Source organism: Podarcis gaigeae (genome assembly GCF_964106915.1).
Source record: "Podarcis gaigeae genome assembly, chromosome: 8".
Taxonomy (NCBI): domain Eukaryota; kingdom Metazoa; phylum Chordata; class Lepidosauria; order Squamata; family Lacertidae; genus Podarcis; species Podarcis gaigeae.
Genome location: NC_139684.1, coordinates 82,509,025 through 82,532,107, shown reverse-complemented (window position 1 = coordinate 82,532,107; position 23,083 = coordinate 82,509,025). Strand labels below are relative to the sequence as shown.

General features: G+C 42.8%; 1 protein-coding gene across 1 annotated transcript in view; it reads right to left on the bottom strand.

Annotated features, from left to right (window-relative positions):
* Nucleotides 1–4,878: 4,878 nt before the first annotated feature.
* Nucleotides 4,879–23,083, bottom strand: part of LOC310850541 (uncharacterized protein) — a 42,582-nt gene continuing 24,377 nt past the window's right edge. Inside the window, exon 5 of the mRNA XM_083752064.1 lies at nucleotides 4,879–6,549. Within this exon, the coding sequence (XP_083608190.1) occupies nucleotides 5,015–6,549 (1,535 nt within the window). The 3' untranslated portion in view covers nucleotides 4,879–5,014. The remainder of the gene's footprint in view (nucleotides 6,550–23,083) is intronic.

Here is a 23,083-nt window from a genome sequence, read left to right as displayed (position 1 = left end):
CACCCCTTAACCTCCTCTTCTCCAGGCTAAACATGCCCAGCTCCCTTAGCCGTTCCTCATAAGGCATCGTTTCCAGGCCTTTGACCATTTTGGTTGCCCTCCTCTGGACGCGTTCCAGTTTCTCAGTGTCCTTCTTGAACTGTGGTGCCCAGAACTGGACACAGTATTCCAGGTGAGGTCTGACCAGAGCAGAATACAGTGGCACTATTACTTCCCTTGATCTAGATGCAATACTCCTATTGATGCAGCCCAGAATTGCATTGGCTTTTTTAGCTGCCACGTCACACTGTTGGCTCATGTCAAGTTTGTGGTCAACCAAGACTCCTAGATCCTTTTCACATGTACTGCTCTCAAGCCAGGTGTCACCCATCTTGTATTTGTGCCTCTCATTTTTTTTGCCCAAGTGCAATACTTTACATTTCTCCCTATTAAAATTCATCTTGTTTGTTTTGGCCCAGTTCTCTAATCTGTCAAGGTCATTTTGAAGTGTGATCCTGTCCTCTGGGGTGTTAGCCACCCCTCCCAGTTTGGTGTCATCTGCAAATTTGATCAGGATGCCCTTGAGTCCATCATCCAAGTCGTTGATAAAGATGTTGAATAAGACGGGGCCCAAGACAGAACCCTGTGGCACCCCACTAGTCACTCTTCTCCAGGATGAAGAGGAACCATTGATGAGCACCCTTTGGGTTCGATCAGTCAGCCAGTTACAAATCCACTGAGTGGTAGCATAGTCAAGACCGCATTTTACCAGCTTCTTTACAAGAATATCATGGGGCACCTTGTCAAATGCCTTGCTGAAATCAAGGTAGGCTACATCCACTGCGTTCCCTTCATCTACCAGGCTTGGTTTTTTTTTTTAATAAAATATTAAAAGTTTTCTTAATGCAATAAAGAAGAACAAACAAACAAAATAACATAATCATACTTTCTTCACTTCATTGGACTTCCTCACGTCCCTCGTTCCAAGTTTATCAAACTTTATCCAGCAATTTATCACCTTATTTCGATTCTTATTTTATGACTTTCAAATATTGTATCCCTAATTTTAGATAATTTAACCCAAACCTTAAAAGCTTAATCTTGACATAATATTTATCCAAAATTTAACTTTTCTTATATTTTTACTTATCTTCATATTCCTTTCGACTGTTTTAATGGTAATTCTGTCAAAATTCTGTCAAAAAACGAGATCAGGTTAGTCTGACATGACTTATTTTTCAGAAATCCATGCTGACTATTGGTGATCACAGTATTCCTTTCTAGGTGCTCATAGACTGTTTGCTTAATGATCTGCTACAGAATCTTCCCTGGTATTGATGTCAGACTGACTGGGCGGTAATTATTTGGGTCCTCTCTTTTCCCCTTTTTGAAGATAGGGACAACATTTGCCCTCTTCCAGTCTGCCGGGACTTCGCCTGTTCTTCAGGAATTCTCAAAGATGACTGCCAGTGGTTCTGAGATCACATCTGCCAGTTCTTTTAATACTCTTGGATGCAGTTCATCTGGCCCTGGAGACTTGAATACATCTAAACTAGCCAAGTATTCTTGTACTATCTCCTTAGTTATTCTGGGCTGTGTTTCCTCTGCTGAATCATTTGCTCCAAATTCTTCAGGTCGGGCATTGTTTTCTTTATCGGAGAAGACTGAGGCAAAGAAGGCATTGAGGAGTTCAGCCCTTTCTGTGTCCCCTGTTTGCATTTCACCATCTTCTCCTCTGAGTGACCCCACTGTTTCTTTGTTCTTCCTTTTCCTACGAACATACCCATAAAAGCCTTTTTTGTTGCTTTTAACCTCTCTAGCAAGCCTGAGTTCATTCTGTGCTTTAGCTTTTCTGACTTGGTGTCTACACGTGCTGGCTATTTGTTTGAATTCCTCTTTGGTGGCTTCCCCCCTTTTCTATTTTTTGTACACATCCTTTTTTAATCTTAACTCAGTTAAAAGTTCTTTAGATAGCCACCCTGGCTTCTTTAGGCACCTTCCATGTTTCCGTCTCATTGGTATTGCCTGAAGTTGTGCTTTTACTATCTCCCTCTTAACAAACTCCCAGCCATCATGAACTCCCTTTCCTTTTAATATTACTGTCCATGGGATCTCACCCAGCACTTCCCTAAGTTTTATGAAGTCGGCTTTCTTAAAGTCAAGAAATTGAGTCCTAGTATGCTTGGCTGCTGCTTTCCGCTGTATAGTAAACTTCAGAAGAGCATGATCACTCGCGCCTAATGATCCTTCCACTTCTACCCCACTAACCAGGTCATCAACATTGGTTAGGACCAGATCTAAAATGGCTGTTCCTCTTGTTGCTTCTCCCACTTTCTGGACAACGAAGTTGTCTGCAAGGCCAGTGAGGAATCTGTTTGACCTTATGCTCTTGGCTGAGTTTGACATCCAGCAAATATCCGGGTAACTGAAGTCCCCCATTACTACTATCTCCCTTCCTTTTGCATGCTTGGCCATCTGTTCCAGGAAGGCATCATCTATGTCCTCCGTTTGGCTTGGGGATCTATAGTAAACTCCCACAATGAGGTCCCTGTTATTCATCTCTCCCTTAATTTTGACCCAAATGCTCTCACTTTGGCTTTGAGGTCCTATTTTATACTGATTTCCTCCAGTCTGGTGTCGAGGGTGGAAATAGCAGAGAGAGGTCCAAGGAGGCATCTGACCACGCCATGCTTAAAGTGCTGCTGTGGAGAGATGATTCACACCCCACATAGACTCTATTAACTAAATGAGTTCATTGTGAAAGAAAATATATACGGAGGCTTTATTTAAACTTTACATAGGGGACAATATGCACCTGCATTTTAAGCATCTTATTGGCCAGCTTTTATTAGCATCATGGCTTGTAATAGCTGGATACTGAAATTTATTTGAAATTTACCGTATTTTTCTGTGTATAAGACGCCCCCATGTATAAGACGCCCTCTACTTTTGGGGACCCCAAATTTAGAAAATGGGCATATGCACTATCCGTGTATAAGATGCCCCCAGATTTTTGACCTTCTAAAGTAAAAAAATCAAAACACTAGTCTTATACACGGAAAAGTACGGTATACAGGTTGTGACATTGACCACATGGTATTAAAAAGACTGGCAATTGGTGCTGATAGAAAAATAAACTACTGAACTAAAAATATCAAGGGGAATGAAACAAAAAAAACACATGTTGGTTGGATTGGCATATCTTTATTAAGTATAGCTTAAAATAGAATGTGGGACATCCTCCACATTTTTTCCTTTTTGGTTCTTGTAGTTTTTGGGTTTCACACATTAGTGTTATAGTTTCCGCACTCCAAATGACAATAAATTTCAGGGACGGTGCTTTTCTGGGTTCAGCTCCAACAGGAAGGATAAATCACTGGAGACTGATGACAGTTGGTAATATTTGGATATATTTACAAAAATACAAGTTGGGCATAGGTGAAAGCAAACAGCATAATATTCCAGCCCACAGCAAATCAACTGCCTCACATCAAATCAAGTATTCCCAAGATATATTTCCCCCGCTTTCGCTCACTCTCGTTTCCATCCTTAAACATATAGCCCTGAATATATTTGAATGGATTATAGAATTATAGGTTTACTTGAGAAGAAGTTTGGTTCATACCTCACCATTTCCCACCAATCCGATATAAAGTAGCATCTTGAGCCAGAATTCTGTTTTACCCAGTCCTTAGTATATTTAACATGTTTAGCTGTTAACAATGTTTTAAATATTTTTATTTTTATAGTTTTGCAGCTTTGTTGTTTGTCAAACTAGGGCCTTTGGGAGGAATGGAGGGATAGAAATTTAATGAATAATTGGAATAAATAGAAACACAAATATCAGCCAACCTTTGCAAGGAGGAACCAAGACAATAAAGAAATGCTTTGAACTCTGAAATACTATTGTTATTATTAAAGAATGATACATAAAGATACATTTTTATTGACACAAGAGTTTTTTATGTAAGCTACACTGAGGATTGCCTGAAAAGTGTTAATAAAAACCTTAAATAAATTAATGAACGATAATAATGCAGAGTAATAGCAACAATACAGTCTCAAGAAACAGATAGCAGCATAACAATATAAGATAAAATAAATTAAATATTAAAGTAGACCAGATCTTTCCAAACTGTGTGTTGTGACACATCAGTGCGTCGGCCGCAGTGTGTAGGTGTGTCGTGTGAACGCTCCCGCATTCCTCCTGGGGCTGGAAAGGGGTTAGTTTAATCTTTGGCTTGCTAGTAAAACAGAATTACTGTGTTGTGAAATGATGCATGTCTAAAAAGCATGTTACCAACCTGAAAAGTTTGGAAAGCTCTGAAGTGGACTCCTGAAGGCCGGGAGTCCAAAAGCATCTAGACGGCCACAGGTTCAAAGCCTAATGTTTTCAGAAATAGGTACCTGCTGCTTCCCCCAACATCCTAGTTATAACCTAATACCTGACCTAGTCAGCAGTCTCCATCTTCACACTGAGTCTATAGGCAGACCTCCAGGCTTCAACATCCAGCCTGTTTTGGGGTGGGTTTCTCCTCCCTTCCAATCCTGCTTTGAGTCTGTTCTGTAAGATACAGAGCAAAAGGTCCTTTGGGGAAGAAATGCTAGGAAAGCAGACATCGTGTCCTAACTGGCAAACCAGGATTGTTCCAAAGTTGTTAAATGTTTCTACCAAATGGCAAACTAGTATTAGTTGAGGTTATGTTTGCGGTTCACGGATATTGGTGGTTTTTAGGTAATTTAGTGTTTTGTTCCTGTACTCTCTTGAGTACAGGAAGCCCACAACTTACGCACATTTAATTTATGTATATTCAGCTTTACAGTCTGGCAAAAAATAAATTTAAAAAGGGGGTCGAAAGAGGGCAAGATTCTGGGGGGGAAATGGCTTTGGTCATCCCACAATATGTGATTTTGGCTTTATTTGTGAACTGTGGTAACCCCCTAGTAATTGTGGATTTACAGTAATTATAAGAGGCAAAGATCAAATCACTTAGCTCAGCCTAGTACCATCTAGATACAACTTCCATCGGTCTGTCTAGCACAGCTTAGGAGGACTATCTTGGCTGCTAAGCATATGTGTTTTCAAACTGTTGGGATTTTGATTTCTTGTTGTGACACTCAATGGATGGTGACTTGTTTCTTCCTCTGCTGTTATGCTGTTCAGGCCCCGTAGCAACTCAAATGGCCTTTTCAAAGAGAAATCCAAACTGATCAGGTAATTTGCCAAATATCTGGCCCACTTTGCTGTGATATGGGACCTGGTGACCAGGAAGCTTCTGAACAGATCTGGATCTCCATCTAGTTCCAGAAGTCTTTTTATATCATTCTTAATCTTAGCCAGTGCTGGCTCATTGTCATTGTAAATCTCCAGTAATGTTTTGCTATCTCCCTCTTCTTCCCTCCATAGTCGGCTTCCGTCTTTTCTATCTGCTTCCTCCTTCTGGTTTTCCTCAGCCTTTCTTTGCTGTCTGGCATCTTCCTCACATTGCAAAATCCAGCTCAGGCGGCAAGGCCAGCCGTTGGAAAGAACAACCCAGTCTATCAGTTCTTCAATGCTGATTCTTTCCTCATATTTCCAGGGAGCCTCTGATTCCATCTTGGTAATGGACAAGAGGGTCAGGACTGTGTTCACCACCCTCTTCAGTTGCGCAGAATTCCCTGGGATGTATTCGTTATTCATCAAGTGCTTACAGATAATTAACTTTTCGCTACAGCTGGGGTCCTCTAAGCCTACCACCGTGATCTTGATGTTGCTTTCCTCGCAAAAGCATGCAGCTGGATTCTCATAATCCACCTTCAGGATCTCATTGACCAGCCTTAATTTGTCCTTGGGAGTCATACGCGGCAGGGAGAAGGGCAAGGACACAATTCGGTCTAAGTACAAGTAGCCATTTGTGTGTTTCTTTTCTCTTTGAATACATCCCACAAGGATGCTTGGATCGGCAGCCAAGATGGAGATAAATGGGGCATCTTTGTCAGAAAGAAGTATGTTTATGGCATCCAGAACATCCACCACTTTGTCCTGAGTGCATCTGTCCAAATTGATGATCTTCAGGACCACCAGGATCTTTCGATTCTCTATCCATCCCAGGAACTGGAGGAAATTAGCTATGGTTTCCACTAATTCTTTCACAAAATGCATGAAGCCCATCTTGGCACTGAGGGTGTTTCTGTCAATTTCTATCTGAAGCTTCTTTTTCAGTGTGTAGTAGAACTTGGTCATTACATGTATGAAAGGAGCGATAAACAGAATAGCCCCTACTAAAGCAGTGGATCCATAGCGCGAATCAAATTTACCTTTCTTTATCAACATGCTAGCTGCTGTTAAAAGAAGACTCAAACCTGTTATAACAGGAATGAAGAGCTTCCCCCATCCTTTAAAAACCCATTTCTTTCTCTTTGTTTTTTTCAGAGATTGCCCATCAAGGATCATAAAAGTTGTAAAAAGTGCTTTGTTTTTTCCTTCGATTCCGTCAAGCAGCGCTGTAAGAATGCCAGCCCAGATGTGGTCACATCCCACATACTCCCAGGCATCGAAATGGATGAAGATGTACCGCGTACCTTTGAGTTCTTCAGGACCGGAAGCAGGGTAACAAAAAATCATACGCCAAATGAGTGAAAGCAGGGAATACTTCCCCCCACTTTTCTCCCCCTCTGTGGGCATGTGGCCTGTAAAAGAAAGCAGAAGCACAGCATTTGTACCAATCTGTACTCATCATCACAGGTGAGATGAGTCTTCTGCAGTCCATAGCAGGGGGGGCCAGTCATTTTCTGGTCATCACTTAGGAACATAGGAAACTACCTTATACTGAATCAGACCATTGGTCTAAATAATAATAATAATAATAATAATAATTTTATTTGTACCCCGCCCATCTGGCTGGGTTTCCCCAGCCACTCTGGGCAGCTTCCAACGAAGATTAAAAAGACATCAAAATGTCACACACTAAAAGCTTCCCTGAACAGGGCTGCCTTCAGATGTCTTCTAAATGTCAGGTAGTTGTTTATCTCTTTGACATCTGGTGGGAGGGCGTTCCACAGGACGGACGCCACTACCGAGAAAACCCTCTGCCTGGTTCCCTGTAGCTTTGCTTCTCGCAGGGAGGGAACCACCAGAAGGCCCTCGGCGCTGGACCTCAGCGTCCGGGAAGAACAATGGAGGTGGAGACACTCCTTCAGATATACTAGGCCAAGGCCTTTTAGGGCTTTAAAGCTCAACACCAACACTTTGAATTGTGCTTGGAAACGTACTGGGAGCCAGTGTAGGTCTTTCAAGACCGGTGTTATATGGTCTCGGCGGCCGCCCCCAGTCACCAGTCTAGCTGCCGCATTCTGGATATATAGCGCCATATCTACCTGCACTGACAGTCATTAGCTCCCCAGTGGTTTTCTGGCAGAGGATATTCCCAGCCCTAACTGGAGATGCTGGAGATTGATCCTTAATAATAGAAATCTACTGGCTCACAAGCTGGTTTGGAACAGGAGACCACTTCCTCTTTAATCTGTCCTTTTATTTGGTCTGTATCTAGACTATGTGCTTTAGCAGGGCATCACAAAACTCCGGATACAAGTTTGGTGTGGGTATGGAGACACAGCAATGTAAAAGAATGTGGAGTTAGTAGTTACTTTGTTGGACTGGGACCTGTGAGAAGAAAGTGCAAATCATAGGTCAGCCATGAAGCTCACTGGGCCAATCACTGCCTCTCAGCCCAACCCATCTCACAGGTTTGTTGTGATACAAGGCGAGCTCCGTGGAGGGAAAATAGGGTATACACATTATTATAAACAAATTACTAGAAGTATGCCTTAAAAATAATAGTTGTGCGTTGAGTACTTAATCTGGCGTTCTCCTGGCCCTGAGCCACTGAGCTTCTCTGATGCAGGATTTCTTTGCAAGAAAGATCCCATGCCTTGCCAGTTAACTTCACACCCCTTACCTTCTGCATCCCTTTCTGGGATATTTAAATACAGCTTTGATTATTCTTTTTCGAGTCAATGGTACTTACTTTCAATTTCATCTAGGAGCCTTCTTTTGCTCCTCCCCCATGGTGCGTAGAATCCCATTGTCACTGGTGGGTCGATATTTTGCAGAGACTTTGCCAGGGCTTTGCAGTAAACGGCTTCATGGGTTTCAACTGTACAATTATAACCCATTTTACAGGAAAAAAGAAAGCAAAAAAAACTATCTTAAAAACCAGGTGGTTAGTAGTTGCAGCAACAAAGGGAGTTTAAGTGGGCACATCCTATGGCAACCATAGGCATGAAATAAAGAGTTCAAGGCAGGCTTGGGTACCCACATGAACAACCAGGATCTGAAAAGGATGCTGCAAAAGCACAGGGTCAAACAATGTGGGCAGGAGGCAATCCCACCTCATACAACGCCTGTCCTTCCAATGCACTGAAGCGCAGTGACTGAGACTGAACTACATTCAGTGAGCAGTTTTGTACACCCTCTGACTGACCCAAAGGACCATGCTGTAGACCAATGGTGTCCAAACTTTTTTCAGAGAGGGCCAGATTTGATGAAGTGAAGGCCCGTGGGGGCTGACCAAAGGGCCAACCCAAGTTGTTAAGCTTTTCTTAGGATTGAAAAATTGGGTTGGAGTTGTTGAGGTTTTTAAATAAGGAAATAAACTGACTGGCGGGCCAGATTAGGCCCCCGAAATGGACTTTGGACATGTCTGCTGTAGACACCAATAAACACTGTGAGATGCATGTCAGGTGGAACTATAACCAATGTGGGCCCTTAGATGTTCTAACATAGGGCTGGAAAGCTCCAAATGCCAAGTCTGCCATATATCCTCGCTACCGAGACCCAAATTGCTAGCAGCAGATTCAGTGCAAAAAAGAAACTTTAGCAAACCAGGACACATCCATCCCCAGCCACATGAAGCCATGATTTGTAATAGCCCCTAACTGCTATTTAATGAGGAATTGTCCATCATGGTGACCAAACAGTGGACTGGCAGAAGGCTGACTTAATGACACATTTACCCATGAAAGCACCTGGGCTGCGACAGTAAACCATGACATTTCTGCTATCAGTGGAAGAGAAGCAAATTCAACAAAGGCGCTCAAAGAGGGCGCCATTGACCACTTTTGCACAGACAGCATAAAGATTTGAAGATGCCAAGAGGGGAATGGAATGGGCAAATATGGCCCCCTGCTCAGTTCCACCCATTCTGCACCACAATGCAGTAGGATGATTTGTAGGCAACTGCACTCAGGGACCCATTCCTGGAGTGATCGGAAAGGGCCATCGCTGCCAGAGCCTTCTGGGTCTGGCAGCTGAGAGGGAAAACTGATGTACGTATCAAATCAAATCAAATTTTATTAAACGGTCACAGACCAGATTAACTCGTACAGCTAGTCAGCGAAGCATAACACCGGAAAAAACAAAGGACAAAGGACAATTTCAATACAGATTAGGCCATAACAGCAATTTAAAATTAGACAGCATAAATAAAATTAAGTATTTGCCTTCACCTGCATATTGACATTGGAAAGCTCTTGTTTCCTACGCCTAATAGCGGCTACACAGAATTTGGCAACGTTGATCGTAATTTCAGGAACCTTATCTTCTACCAAGGCTCTCATACGTTGGAGTTCTGGTTCATTTTTAAGCTTTTGTAGAACTGGGGCAATAAAGGTCAGGCGTAAATCCTCGTAGTAACTACAGTGCAGCAATACATGCAGAATTGTTTCCACTTCCGATGAGCCACATGGGCAAACACGTGACTCATATGGTTTGCCCTCATATCTGCCTAGCAGCAGGGCAGAGGGCAGAACGTTGAATCTGGCCAGGGTAAAGGAGTGTCTGTACTTAGGTATTGTTGCTATCAAAGGGTTAAAGGGTAGCAGAAACGCTCTAATCACTGAGCAGCTGGAGGTCATTAGGCTTCCAGGAACATGAGTTTGTATAAATAGTCTCCTGTGTGTTTGTTCTTCCCCTTTCTCCTCCTTTTTGGGCGTGTTTGCTGAGATGTGTGGTTCTTCGCCAGGGTTGTTTTTTGTTTTTGTAAATAAACCTTATCTTTGAGTTACAAACCGCATGCTCCAAGACTCCTCTTTGAAAAGATACTGCCTCTCCTGCCCTTCTTCAACTGCTGTGCGAAATACTCTGCTGTAGTGGGACTTGTGACGATGGAAGCGCACTGGGCATTTACATTAAACTAATTAAAGTTTAATGGGACAGGTTATGGATGTTTGTACGTCAAGAAGGAGCTAAGGAGTGCAGTTCAGAGTGATTTATGCAAGGACTGGAGCGAAGACAGAAGCGGTTGCCAACAACGAAAGCTTTCAAAGCAGCTTGAGTCCTGCAATGTGCCTAGAAAAGTTTTAAACAGGCACTGAGCAGTTTGTACTCGCTGGAAGACGTCTTATTCCTCAAGGAGCCACCTCAGCAGCTGGGAGACGGTCTACAGGTGTGTGAGTATCGTTCCTAAGCCCCAGGGAGGATGGCAGAGTCCCAGGAAAGTTTTTCTGTCCCGTTTACGCGACTCAATGGGAAAAATTGGCAAGATTGGAAGGCTAGAGTAAGGGTTTGGTTGCAAGCAAAAGAGTTGTGGAGTTGTACTGAAGCACCGCCTTTACAGGCAGCTGCAGACGCGTCTGCAGAAGACAAAGCAACAGCAGCAGCTTCACAGAAACGTGACAGGAAAGCCCAAGGTCTACTAGTTTTGGCAGTGGGACCAGAGCAAATGCCTTACGTTTCTGAGTTAAAGAACACGCATGAGGTCTGGACGGTTCTGCAGCGGCTAAATTCCAGAAACACTGCGGGGGCCAAGATCCATGCTACAAGATGTTTGTTTGATTTACGTCTCCAACCGGGAGCGTGTGTGAAAGAACACATTGCCAAAATGGTGTCTGCCTTTAATCAACTAAGACAGCTGGGCATTCCTTTCTCTATGGAGCAGCAGTCATACATATTGTTGTCTTCTCTTGATAAAAGCTATGAGACTCTAGCTCTAACTTTGGAAGCTATGCCTTCAACTGAATTAACCCTTGAATACATTTCATCTCGGCTTGCAGATGAACAGTATAAAAGGCAAAGAGAAAGAGGTTTGTCTTTAAAGGGGAGTTATGCTGTGCCTAAGAGTGTTGATGTTGAGTTTGAGCACACAGTAAATGCTTTTGCAGCTAGACACTGTTTTCGCTGTGGTTCCCCTTCCCATTTAATTAGGAATTGCACACGTGAACCTGGTCAAGACAGCACCAAGGCCGTTACCCCTAGTTACCAGACAAGGAGTTCCAGGGGACGTCGAAGAAGAGGAGGAGGTCGTGGCTACTCCCACAGCACACAGCACATGGCTTCAGTAATGGCGTTGATGCAAGGGCGTGGCCAAGGCAGCAATCTACGCTGGTTGATCGACAGTGGTGCATCTCACCACCTGGTGGCGCCATCTAGTGTCCGTTTGCAGAATTGCAGACATTTGCAAACCCTTAAAGTTGTGACAATGGCAGATTCAACTAAACGTTCCTTAGAGACCGTAGGCACAATGTTCTTGAAATGTTTGCAAACAGAAATTGATGCCTACGTGCTAAAGGGATTGAAGGGGTGTATTTTGTCTGTGTCAGAACTTGATAGAAATGGGTTTAAAACTGTGTTTGAAAATGGGGTTTGCACTATTTCAAAGAATAATGTATCTCTTTTGCAGGTGGAATGCAGAGATGGGTTATATTATTTTGAGACAAGTCCAGATGAAGTTGAACAGGTTCATGCTGGTTGTGTGAACTCACCTACCCATAATTCTTGTGTCCATTTATGGCACCGCCGTCTGGGACATATTAATTTTCAGTATGTTAAAAGGCAACCTGAATTATCAGAAGGGTGCAAAATGAACAAATGTACTAAGTATTTGGATTGTACTGCATGCAAAAGGGCGAAGGTTCATAGATGCAGCTATCCCAGTTCAGATAGGAAATCTGACAAAGTATTCCAACTTGTGCATATGGACCTATGTGGCCCAATGCCTGTTGCTAGCATGGGAGGTTCGAGGTATGCACTGTGTCTCTCGGATGACAAAACAAAGGTTACATGGTTTTTTCCTCTCAAAACAAAAGCAGATACTGCAGAAACAGTTAAAAATTGGGTTCATGCAGTAGAACTTGAATTCGGTACTAAAGTACTTGCTTTTCAGACAGACAGAGGGTCAGAATTTACCGGGTCTGTGTTGCAGAATTTCTTTAAGAAAAAGGGAATTAAGCATCGTCTGTCTACACCTTATTCCCCCCAAGAAGGAGGCGTGGCCGAACGTAAAAACAGGGTTCTGCAAGAGTTGGCAAACTCTATGTTGTTTGATGCTAAACTCCCTCAAAGTTACTGGGCGGAAGCCTGGCAGGCGGCTACTCATATTCTGAACCGAGTATATAATTCGGTAATTGCCACTACCCCATATTTTGCTTTATATGGGAAGAAGCCCAAAATTAATTACTTTCGGGTGTTTGGATGTCCAGCCTATGTACTTATCCCAAAAGCGTTAAGGAAAAAGGGAGGTCCAAGGGCTAGGAAACTCATCTTTTGTGGGTACGAACCACACGCCAAATCTTGGAGGTTCGTGAACCCAAATGGGGATACTACAAGAGTGGTCCTCAGTAGGAGCGCTGAATTTTGTGAGCAATCTGGATGGACTCACTTACATGCTAACCCTGACATTTTGAGAGATGATTTAGGCATTTATGCTGAAAATGAAAGTCCAGAGAGTAGTGAGCCAGAAGGGGATGGTGCACATGGTTCAGATGCAGATTCTGACCAGGCACAAGGTTCTTCTCCTAAGGTAGAAAAGCCAAAATCTAGGGGTGTTCCAACATCGCCAGTCAGTAGGCCTAGCAGACGGCAAAAGCGAAGCAGGTCGCCTGCAACACCAAGCCCAAGGGAGGTATCTAAACGGAGGTCTTTATCCCTAGAGGCACATCCAGGTATAAAGTCTGAGACAGATTCTGACAGCCAACGGTCAGAGGGGGCACAAGAGGAACAATTGCGCAGGTCAAATCGTGCCACAAAGGGCAAGCCACCAGAGCAGTTTAAGGTGACAAGTGTATACGTAAATATGGCACAGTGTGAGCCAGATAGCTATATGGAGGTACAACAGCTTCCAAGCTCAGAAGCCGTTAAGTGGCAGGAAGCAATGGAAAAAGAGATGGCTTCAATGAAGTCTCTCGGTGTGTTTACAAGTACAGAGCTTCCGAAAGGGCAACAAGCTGTAGGTTGTCGATGGGTATATCGTTTAAAGCCCACAACTACTGAGGAGTTGCAATATAAAGCCCGACTAGTTGCAAAAGGGTTTTCGCAGCGCAAAGGTGTTCACTATTCTCAAATCTATGCACCTACTTCAAGATCGGAGTCATTAAGAATGCTTTTAGCCTCTTCAGCTAAGAAGGGAAACAAGCTGTTTCATTTTGATGTCAATGTGGCTTATTTAAATGCAGACTTACAGGAGGAAGTCTATATGACACCACCACCAGGTTTTGAAGGAGACAAGCCAAACCAGGTCTGGCGCCTACACAAATCCATTTATGGGTTGAAACAGTCCACCCGTAATTGGAATTCCTGCTTAAACGATGCTCTAGAGAGCATGGGGTTCAGAAAGAGCGCAGCAGATGCATGTCTTTATCTAAAAGGCTCGGGATGTGAACAAGAAGCAGTTTTGATATTTGTTGACGATTTATTATACAGTGGAAAGGATGATAAACTTGCACAACAATTTGCCACAAAGCTTGGAGAAAGGTTTCAGATAAAATCACTAGGCAATGTATCTGTTTATCTAGGAGTTAAAATTCAGCAAGATGAAAATGGGAACTATTGGCTCAGCCAAGAAGCTAAGATCCAGCAGATGCTGGAAAGGTTTAAAATGGACAACTGTGCTGGTGTTAAAACCCCAATGGAATTAAGTTACACAAAGGATGCTCAAGCCGAGCAACAGACAGAGTTCAGTAATCCCGGGGTTTACCAGTCAGCGATAGGCAGTCTACTCCACATTGCACAGTGGACTCGGCCCGATATAACATATGCTGTCAACATGCTGTGTAGACAAGCTGAAAAACCATCAATGCATGCTTGGCAAGGAGTATAAAGAGTTTTAAGGTATCTCCAAACTACCAAAAGGTTTCGCTTAAAACTATCAGCAGAGGGCAGCACACAACTTGAATGTTGGGCCGACAGCAGTTGGGCAGATGCTGGACCAGATAGAAAATCAGTGTCAGGAATGGCGATAAAATTTGGAAATGCACTAATTGGTTGGAGATCAAGAAAGCAGTCACTTATAGCTTTAAGTTCAACTGAATCTGAGTTTAATGCATTATCAGATGTATGTAGAGAACTGGAATTTTATAAGCAACTGGTACAAGAATTGTTTGGAGAATGTTCCCTACCTATCAGAGTGTGGGAAGACAATCAACCTTGTATTAAACTAGCTAAATCAGGTCAATTCAAGGCACACACAAAACACTTGGATATCCGTTATCAAAATGTATGCCAAAGTGTAAAACAAGGTTTAATTGAACTAAAGTATTGTCCAAGCCAAGAAAATCTCGCAGACAGTTTTACGAAAGCTTTGGGTCCGCAATCTCATAAATGTTTCTGTTCAGGTTTAAATTTGAATTAAGGTTGGTACAGCTCAGTGTTACGAGCAAGAGGGGGTGTTGCTATCAAAGGGTTAAAGGGTAGCAGAAACGCTCTAATCACTGAGCAGCTGGAGGTCATTAGGCTTCCAGGAACATGAGTTTGTATAAATAGTCTCCTGTGTGTGTGTTCTTCCCCTTTCTCCTCCTTTTTGGGCGTGTTTGCTGAGATGTGTGGTTCTTCGCCAGGGTTGTTTTTTGTTTTTGTAAATAAACCTTATCTTTGAGTTACAAACCGCATGCTCCAAGACTCCTCTTTGAAAAGATACTGCCTCTCCTGCCCTTCTTCAACTGCTGTGCGAAATACTCTGCTGTAGTGGGACTTGTGACGATGGAAGCGCACTGGGCATTTACATTAAACTAATTAAAGTTTAATGGGACAGGTATTTGTAAATTAGCCAGATAATTTGCGGGTGAAAACCCTCTCCCAAAGTCTCTAATTGTGGCATGTTTATCCATTTTGCCCTTATGACATTGCAACTCTATGTACGTAATAATAATGGCACACCTGGATGGTCCCTCATCAGTGCTTGGTGCTCTGGATCACTCATCTTTGTGGCTGGCAAACTTCAGCAGCTGTCAAAAAAATACATAGCATGAGTGTCTTTGATTGGGCACTGATTTGCTTGGAAGGCTACTTTGAAGATAGCGTGGAAAGTGGTGGTCTGTACATGATAAATGCATGCTGGGCTGCTGACAAGTCCCACCATCCCTACACATCTCCCCAGTCATCTGCAGGCTCAGTTTAAGGGTGCTGGTTAAAGCCTGGATACTTGAATAACTATCTCTCCAGCATTTATATGCATGAGTGTCTGAGGGTGGTTGGAGGATAGGTAAAGGGACCCCTGACCATTAGGTCCAGTCGTGGCCGACTCTGGGGTTGCGGCGCTCATCTCGCTTTATTAGCCAAGGGAGCCGGCGTACAGCTTCCGGGTCATGTGGCCAGCATGACTAAGCCGCTTCTGGCAAACCAGAGCAGTGCACGGAAGCGCCATTTACTTTCTTGCCAGAGCGGTACCTATTTATCTACTTGCACTTTGACATGCTTTCGAAGTGCTAGGTTGGCAGGAGCAGGGACCGAACAACGGGAGCTCACCCCGTCGTGGGGATTTGAACCGCCGGCCTTCGGATCGGCAAGTCCTAGGCTCTGTGGTTTAACCCACAGCACCACCCGCGTCCCAGGTTGGAGGATAGATGGCAGTTAATGGATTGAGGTTGAATCCTGACAAGACAGAAGTACTGTTTTGGGGGGATATGGGGCGGGTGGGTGTGAGGGACTCCCTGGTCCTGAATGAGGTAACTATGCCCCTGGAAGTCATTTTGGACTCACAGCTGTAAATGGAGGCACAGGTCAACTCTGGGTCCTGGGCAGCTGTCTACCAGCTCCATCTGGTACACCGGCTGAGAGCCTACCTGCCCACAGACTGTCTCACTAGAGAGGTGAGTTATCTCCCGCTTGGACTACTGCAATGGGCTCTTCGTGGGGCTATCTTTGAAGATGACTCAGAAATTACAACTAATCCAGAATGCAGCAGCTAGACTGGTGACTGGGAACAGTCATGCTGGATAGAAGTCCTAGGCTATACTCTGAAGATACAGAAGACCACCACCTTGCTAAAGCTGAGCTGGACAATATAGGACTTCTCAGTGCACATGCTTAGGATGTACTGCATTTCCTAAAGATGTGGAAGGTGAACCTAAAATTTACAGATTGTATCTTATTGAAAGAGAATTATATGAAAATGATGCATAGATGGTATATAACACCAGAGAAAGTGGTCAAAATGTATAAAAAGGGATCAAAAACTTGTTGGAAATGTAAAGGAAAAGGATGGGACATTCTATCATATGTGGTGGGAATGCAAAAAAGATTAGAAATCATTGGGAAATGATATATAATGAATTGAAAAAAATGTTTAAAAAGACTTTTGTTAAGAAACCAGAAGCATTCCTTCTAGGAATTTTAGACCAAGATGTAAAAAAATAAAATTGGAAATTATTTATGTATGCAACAACAGCGGCAAGATTTTATTAGCGCAAACTTGGAAGACAGAAGAAATACCAACGAAAGAACAATGGCAAGGGAAAGTTATGGAATATGCAGAACTGGCAAAACTAACAGAAAAATTACATGGAAAGGACAACAAAGACTTTAAAAGAGAATGGGGACCATTTATAACATATATGAAGAGGCAACATAAAGAAATGGACTCATTGGCAGGGTTTGAGTAAATAATCACAACTGTATACAACAAAAAATAAGACTATATGTATTGAGAAATTTTTGGGGAAACAATACGCAAGGTGAACAATATGTAAAAAAAACAAAACAGGAGTATGAGACAAGTCCAGGGGAGGAGGGTTGAAATATAAAAAATTGTTAAAGATATATTGTTAGAAGAAGTATACATGGAAAAATCAATAAAAATTTATTTATCTCAGAATGTGCTGCATTTCCTGATCCTGAACATCTATCTGGGTGCATAAATCATACCCAGATAAGAAAGTCAATCCCTGCCTCCCTTCTTTTTACTCATTAGAAACACTTACCTGGTAAATATCCAATGTGAGCGTGGACTGAACTTGCCTGGATTCTTCAGCTGAAATACATGCCACAGAATTAGTGGAGCAGCAGTAACCCCAGACACCAACTCTTGGCTCAGAATCTTGCAGAATATATACTGAATGGGATGTGGCTAATCATGACACAATATGAGCCATGGCTTTGCATCACAATGGTGGGAAGTAAGTTCATGTGAACCCAGTTTGCTTGGTAATAAGTTAACAGAAAGTAAATCAATATCACGCCATAAATCAATAATTTAATTGTCATCACCATAGGCCTTAACGAAAGTCAGCATCGTACATGGATGAAAAAAAATCACTTAGAATAGTTCAAGAACATTAGTAACATCCTGGTAAGATGTATCTATCCTTCAACCAAGTGAATTAAGCTACTTTTTCAATAATTACCCTGTTACAGATAGGTAGCCGTGTTGGTCTGCCATAGTCAAAACCAAAAAAATTCCTTCCAGTAGCACCTTAAAGACCAACTAAGTCAGTTCTTGGTATGAGCTTTCGTGTGCATGCACACTTCTTCAGATCTGAAGAAGTGTGCATACTGGAAGGAATTTTTTTTGTAATAATTACCCTGTTAGTTGTGGCAAGCAAAAGTGTATTGTTTTCTTTATTTCTCCAATGGTAGACCAATGAGAAATTCACTCAGGTACTTAAATTTTGGTTACTTGAAAACAGAACAGAAAATGAGGGGTATGTTCAACCTCTTCAACCCTACAAATACAGCATCTCTGAGCAGAGAGAACCTTCCTCAACAGACTACTGTAATGTGCTGTTTGTGGGGCTACCTTTTGAAGAAGACTGTTTGGAAACTGCCGTCAGTACAGAATACAGCAGCTAAATTGCTGCTAACTGGCACCGTGCATTGAGAAACTGTTGATGATATTCCAAAAGACAAAACTAAATTTTTCTTATATGCAACGTCTGCAGCAAGAATCTTGGTGGCAAGTATTGGAAAGGGAATCAGTTACCCACTAGGGGAGAATGGTTATGTAAGCTTTCAGAGTACCGGTACTTAGAATTAGCCAAATTGACAGATATAATAAGACAAAAACCAAAAAGTGGAGTGAAAAAGGAATGGGAGTGTTTAAATGAATACCTTAAAAGTCAAGGTTCGAGGACAGAAATCTGGCTGAGTCTGGAATAACCTTGTGAAGTGAAAGGATAAGAGGGATTTATATCTAGATGCTAGGATAGAGATGATAAGGAAAACAGGAAGACACAATGAGAGGTAAAGGAGGTCTTGTGGGATTGGTGGAAGTCAATGTTTGTTTTTCCTTTTAGTGTTTATATTATTAACTTGTAAGATATGGATTTGGTTTTTTTGTATGTTGGTTTTTGTGTTTTGTGTATTGTTATTTTTTTGTGTTGTTGTGTGGAAAATACTAATAAAATTTTAAAAAAAGAGAGAGAAACTGTTGCCCCCATGTTTAAGAACTTCATTGCCTTCTGTCCTGTTCCCAAGTACAATTCAGAGCTGCTGTTTACCTTTAAGGCTTTAAGGCTTGGGAAGTGAGAACTTGTAGAAATGTCTTCGCACAAACCAAACTGTCCATGACTTTTGTGAAGGCCTTCCTACCAGTGTCCTCGCCAACTGAGGGAAGGGGCTGACCACAACGAAGGAGGACTAATCTGTTAGTGCCACCACTCCAGTTACTGAACCCTTTTTCCTGGAAAGCTCACCCATAGTGGCATCAAGAAGAGCTTTTAATATACAGTATACCTAAATGTTTGGACTCCTTTTGGTATCTGGTTTACACTGCTGCTGCTGCTGCTATGATTATTACATTAACTTTTGTTGTTGTTAATGATGGACCTGTAACTGATCAAGAATTTCACTCTGCATTAGGAGATTCTCCATTCACTTGGATTCACTTGAAACAGGTGCATGGTTTTCCTGCTCCTACTAAAAGGAACAAGGATCTCTCATGAAATCTTACCTGGCACTTACCTAATCAATTCGGCATTGCTTCTAAGGTTTTGTTGACTTCATTGTGTGAGTGATGTGAGTGAGTCAAATATCCCTAGAAAGACTTAGTGCAAGAATGAAACTCTAAAGCAGAGACAGAGAGAGAGAAGGAATATGAATCACCCAGCAGAATTGCTTAGAGCGGTAAACCATCTGCGGCAGACCCGTGTGGTATCATTGACAACGGACCAGTCAATATCCTGCTGTGACTCACTTTTAAGGACAAAATCACCCGAAACCATGCTGAACTTGATGCTGCAATTGTTTCAGGTTTATTGAAAGTCTCTGGAGCATCAGTGAATTATACCTTGTGGAATCCATTTCAGGTACTGCAGCCCAAAGATATGGATAGGATGCTTATGGTGGTGAAGGTCAGCAATGTGCCCTCTAGATCCCTGTCCATCATGGCTATAAAAACTAGGAGGAGGGGATTGATTGGATGGGTCCAGGCAGTGCTCAGTTCCTCACTCCAGGAGAGAGTTCTGTCCAATGCTTTGAAACAAGCAGTGGTGTCCCTGCCCCCCCTCCTAAAGGGATCCAGAGGTTTGGGAAAACGTCAGTCCGTTCTCTCTTATTTCTTTCCTCGGCAAGGTGGTGGCCAACCAGCTGCATGTCTTTCTGTTTTTTTTTTTAATAGATATTTATTAAAGGTTTTTATAAGAAAAAAGCATAAATAACAAACAACAATGCTTATGTCATACACAAAATTCCATAACTCATTTGGACTTCCTCACGTCTCCCGCTCCCACTTACATTGTTAAAAAGTTTTTCCTGGCAAATTATCATCTTGTTTTCAGTCATATATCCACTCATTTAAATATAATCAAATAGTTCTCCCGAAGGATTTGTCTTTTCCTTAATCTCACTTATCATCTAATTTCAATCTGGTTTAGTGGTGGCCAATTATTTATGATCAAGCATCCTTCTTAACATTCAATCAAATTACAATATTTTTGTAAATAAGTTTTAAATTTCTTCCAATCTTCTCCCATCCTTTCTTCTCCCAGGTCTCGGATTCTGCCGGTCATCTCTGCCAATTGCATATAGTCTATCAGCTGCCATTCTTCCAGTGTGGGTAGATCTTGAGTCTTCCAATTCTTGGCAATAATTATCCTTGCTGCTGTTGTTGCATACATAAAGAATGTTCGGTCCTTCTTTAACACCCCCTGGCCGACAATACCCAAGAGGAAGGCCTCTGGTTTCTTGGTGAAGGTATACTTAAATACCTTTTTCAGCTCATTATATATCATTTCCCAGAAGGCCTTCACTCTAGGGCAGGTCCACCAGAGGTGAAAGAATGTTCCTTCATTTTCCTTACATTTCCAACATTTATTATCAGACGAATGGTATATTTTGGCAAGTTTAACTGGGGTCATGTACCATCTATAAATCATTTTCATTACATTTTCCTTCAAAGCATTACATGCAGTGAAGTTCAGCCCTGTGGTCCACAACCTTTCCCAGTCCTCAAACATAATGTTATGCCCAATATCCTGTGCCCACTTTATCATAGCAGATTTAACCAGTTCGTCTTGTGTATTCCATTTTAACAGCAGGTTATACATTCTTGATAGTACTTTAGTCTTTGGTTCTAACAGTTTTGTCTCCAACTTCGATTTCTCCACCTGGAACCCTAGTTTTTTGTCATTTTTAAAAACTTCTTTAATCTGGGCGTAATGTAACCAGTCTCGCACTTTACCCTCCATTTTCTCCGAACTCTGCAATTTCCAATTGTCACCGTCTTTTTCTAATATTTCCCAATATTTTGGCCATTTGGCCTCCATATTGGGTCTTTTTCGGGCCTTGGCTTCCAGAGGGGACAGCCACCTCGGAGTTTTGTTTTCCAATAAGTCTTTGTATTTTGTCCAGACATTAAATACTGCTTTCCTGACAATATGGTTCTTAAAGGCCTTATTGATCTTAACTTTGTCATACCATAAGTATGCATGCCAGCCAAAAGCATTGTTAAAACCTTCCAAATCCAACACATCAGTGTCTTCAAGAAGTAGCCAGTCTTTTAGCCAGCAGAAAGCTGCGGCTTCATAGTACAATTTTAAGTCTGGCAGGGCGAAGCCCCCTCTTTCTTTCGCATCAGTTAAAATCAGCTGCATGTCTTTCTGAAGGAAGGTGATTATCTGAATCCATTCCATTTTTTGTTTCAGACCCATTTCTGGCTTCAAAACAGCCTTGGTCGGTCAAGATTAAGGGGAATGCAACCCTGTTGGTTCTTCTTGTTGACCATAGTGTTCTTCCGGAGCAACTCAGAGGTGGGGGCACTCTACAACGGTGCTTCTCCTCCTACTTGCACGGTCACTACTAGAAAATACTACTAGGATATTGTTGCTTGGCTCCATGATTTTGGGGCTATGGGGTTCTGCATGAGTCCATTCTGTGTCCTATGTTATTTAACATCTATATGAGAGTGTTGGGAGCGCTCATCTGGGGATTTGGAGGGTGATGTCATCAGTATGCTGATGACACTCAGCACTATCCATTCCATCAGACTCAGGAGAGACCATGAAGGTGTTGGACAGGTGTCTGGATGCACTGAATGGGGGCCAGTAAATTTGATGCGTCTTCATAAGGTGCAAGTGCTGTGGTTCACATGTCTCTGAATTCAGTATACATCCTGTTCTGAGAGGGATTACACTTCCTTGAAGGACCAAGTTTGTAGTTGGGCAACTCTCCTGGATTCCAACTTGTCACTGGAGTCCCAGGTAGCTTCTGTGGCTAGGAATGCTTGTGCCCAGCTAAGCCTGGCTATAGCCATTCCTGGCCTGGGAGAGTTTGGCCTCAGTTGTCCACACTGTAGTGGCCTCCTGCTTGGATGGGGGTCTCCACCCCCATCATTCAGCCCAGGCACTGAGGTCCAGCACTGAGCGTCTTCTGGCGGTTCCCTCACTGTGAGAAGTGAGGTTACAGGGAACCAGGCAGAGGGCCTTCTCGGTAGCGGCGCCTGCCCTGTGGAACGCCCTCCCAGCAGATGACAAGGCAATAAACAACTATTTTACTTTTAAAAGACAACTGAAGGCGGCCCTGTGTAGGGAAGTTTTTAATGTCTGGTGCTGTATTGTTTTTAATATTCAGTTGGAAGCCTCCCAGAGTGGCTCGGGAAACCCAGCCAGATGGGAGGGGTAATAAATTATTATTATTATTATTATTATTATTATTATTATTATTATTATTACTCTTGTGCACTCTATGTGGGTCTGCCCTTGTTGTCACTGCCATGGGCCAACTGGCTGTTGCTGATCCACGACAGGGCCATTTCAATGGAATGCCTTCCCTAACCTGACTCAGTCATTATTACCTTTCAGGAAGAATTTGAAAACATTCCTGTTTACCCAGGCATTCGGTGACTGAAGGATACTGTTCCTGGCAACCTTGAGATTATTGGAAGGAAGCATGTCTTTATTATTCAGCACCAACTCTGCTACCTCCTAAGTGCCGCAACAGCACATCCAGTTGGCCCAGCCTCTTTTGCCTTGGGAAGTCACGCTCAGGAGACAATTCCTGTTGTTTGTTTGGCCAATAGCACCGTCTGATTAGGGCCAATGAGGTGGGAATAGTCACCAGGTGTTATCTCATTGCTGTGCCACAGACAATAGCCCACGAATCGCAGTTCCTTCCTTATTTCAAGTGACAGCTGGGGAAGAAGCAACAAAGCAGCTGCCACACTCCAGGATCTTCAACTCTGGCTGCTAAGGAGAGAAAAGCTGCTTGGAGGGCAAGGGTGAGTTTTCTTAAGCAGCTGGAGCAGCAACAGCAGGTAGAATCTGCAGCAGGTCAGAGCTATGGCTGGGACGGTGGACACACAGCAGTTTAAAGTGGGTTTGGCCCATCCTGTATGTATGTGTTGTATTCAAATGACAGCCTACACAATCTCTCTGTTTAATTCAGCTTTTCCTGATCTGGGGATAATGCAATGGGGGGGGGGGG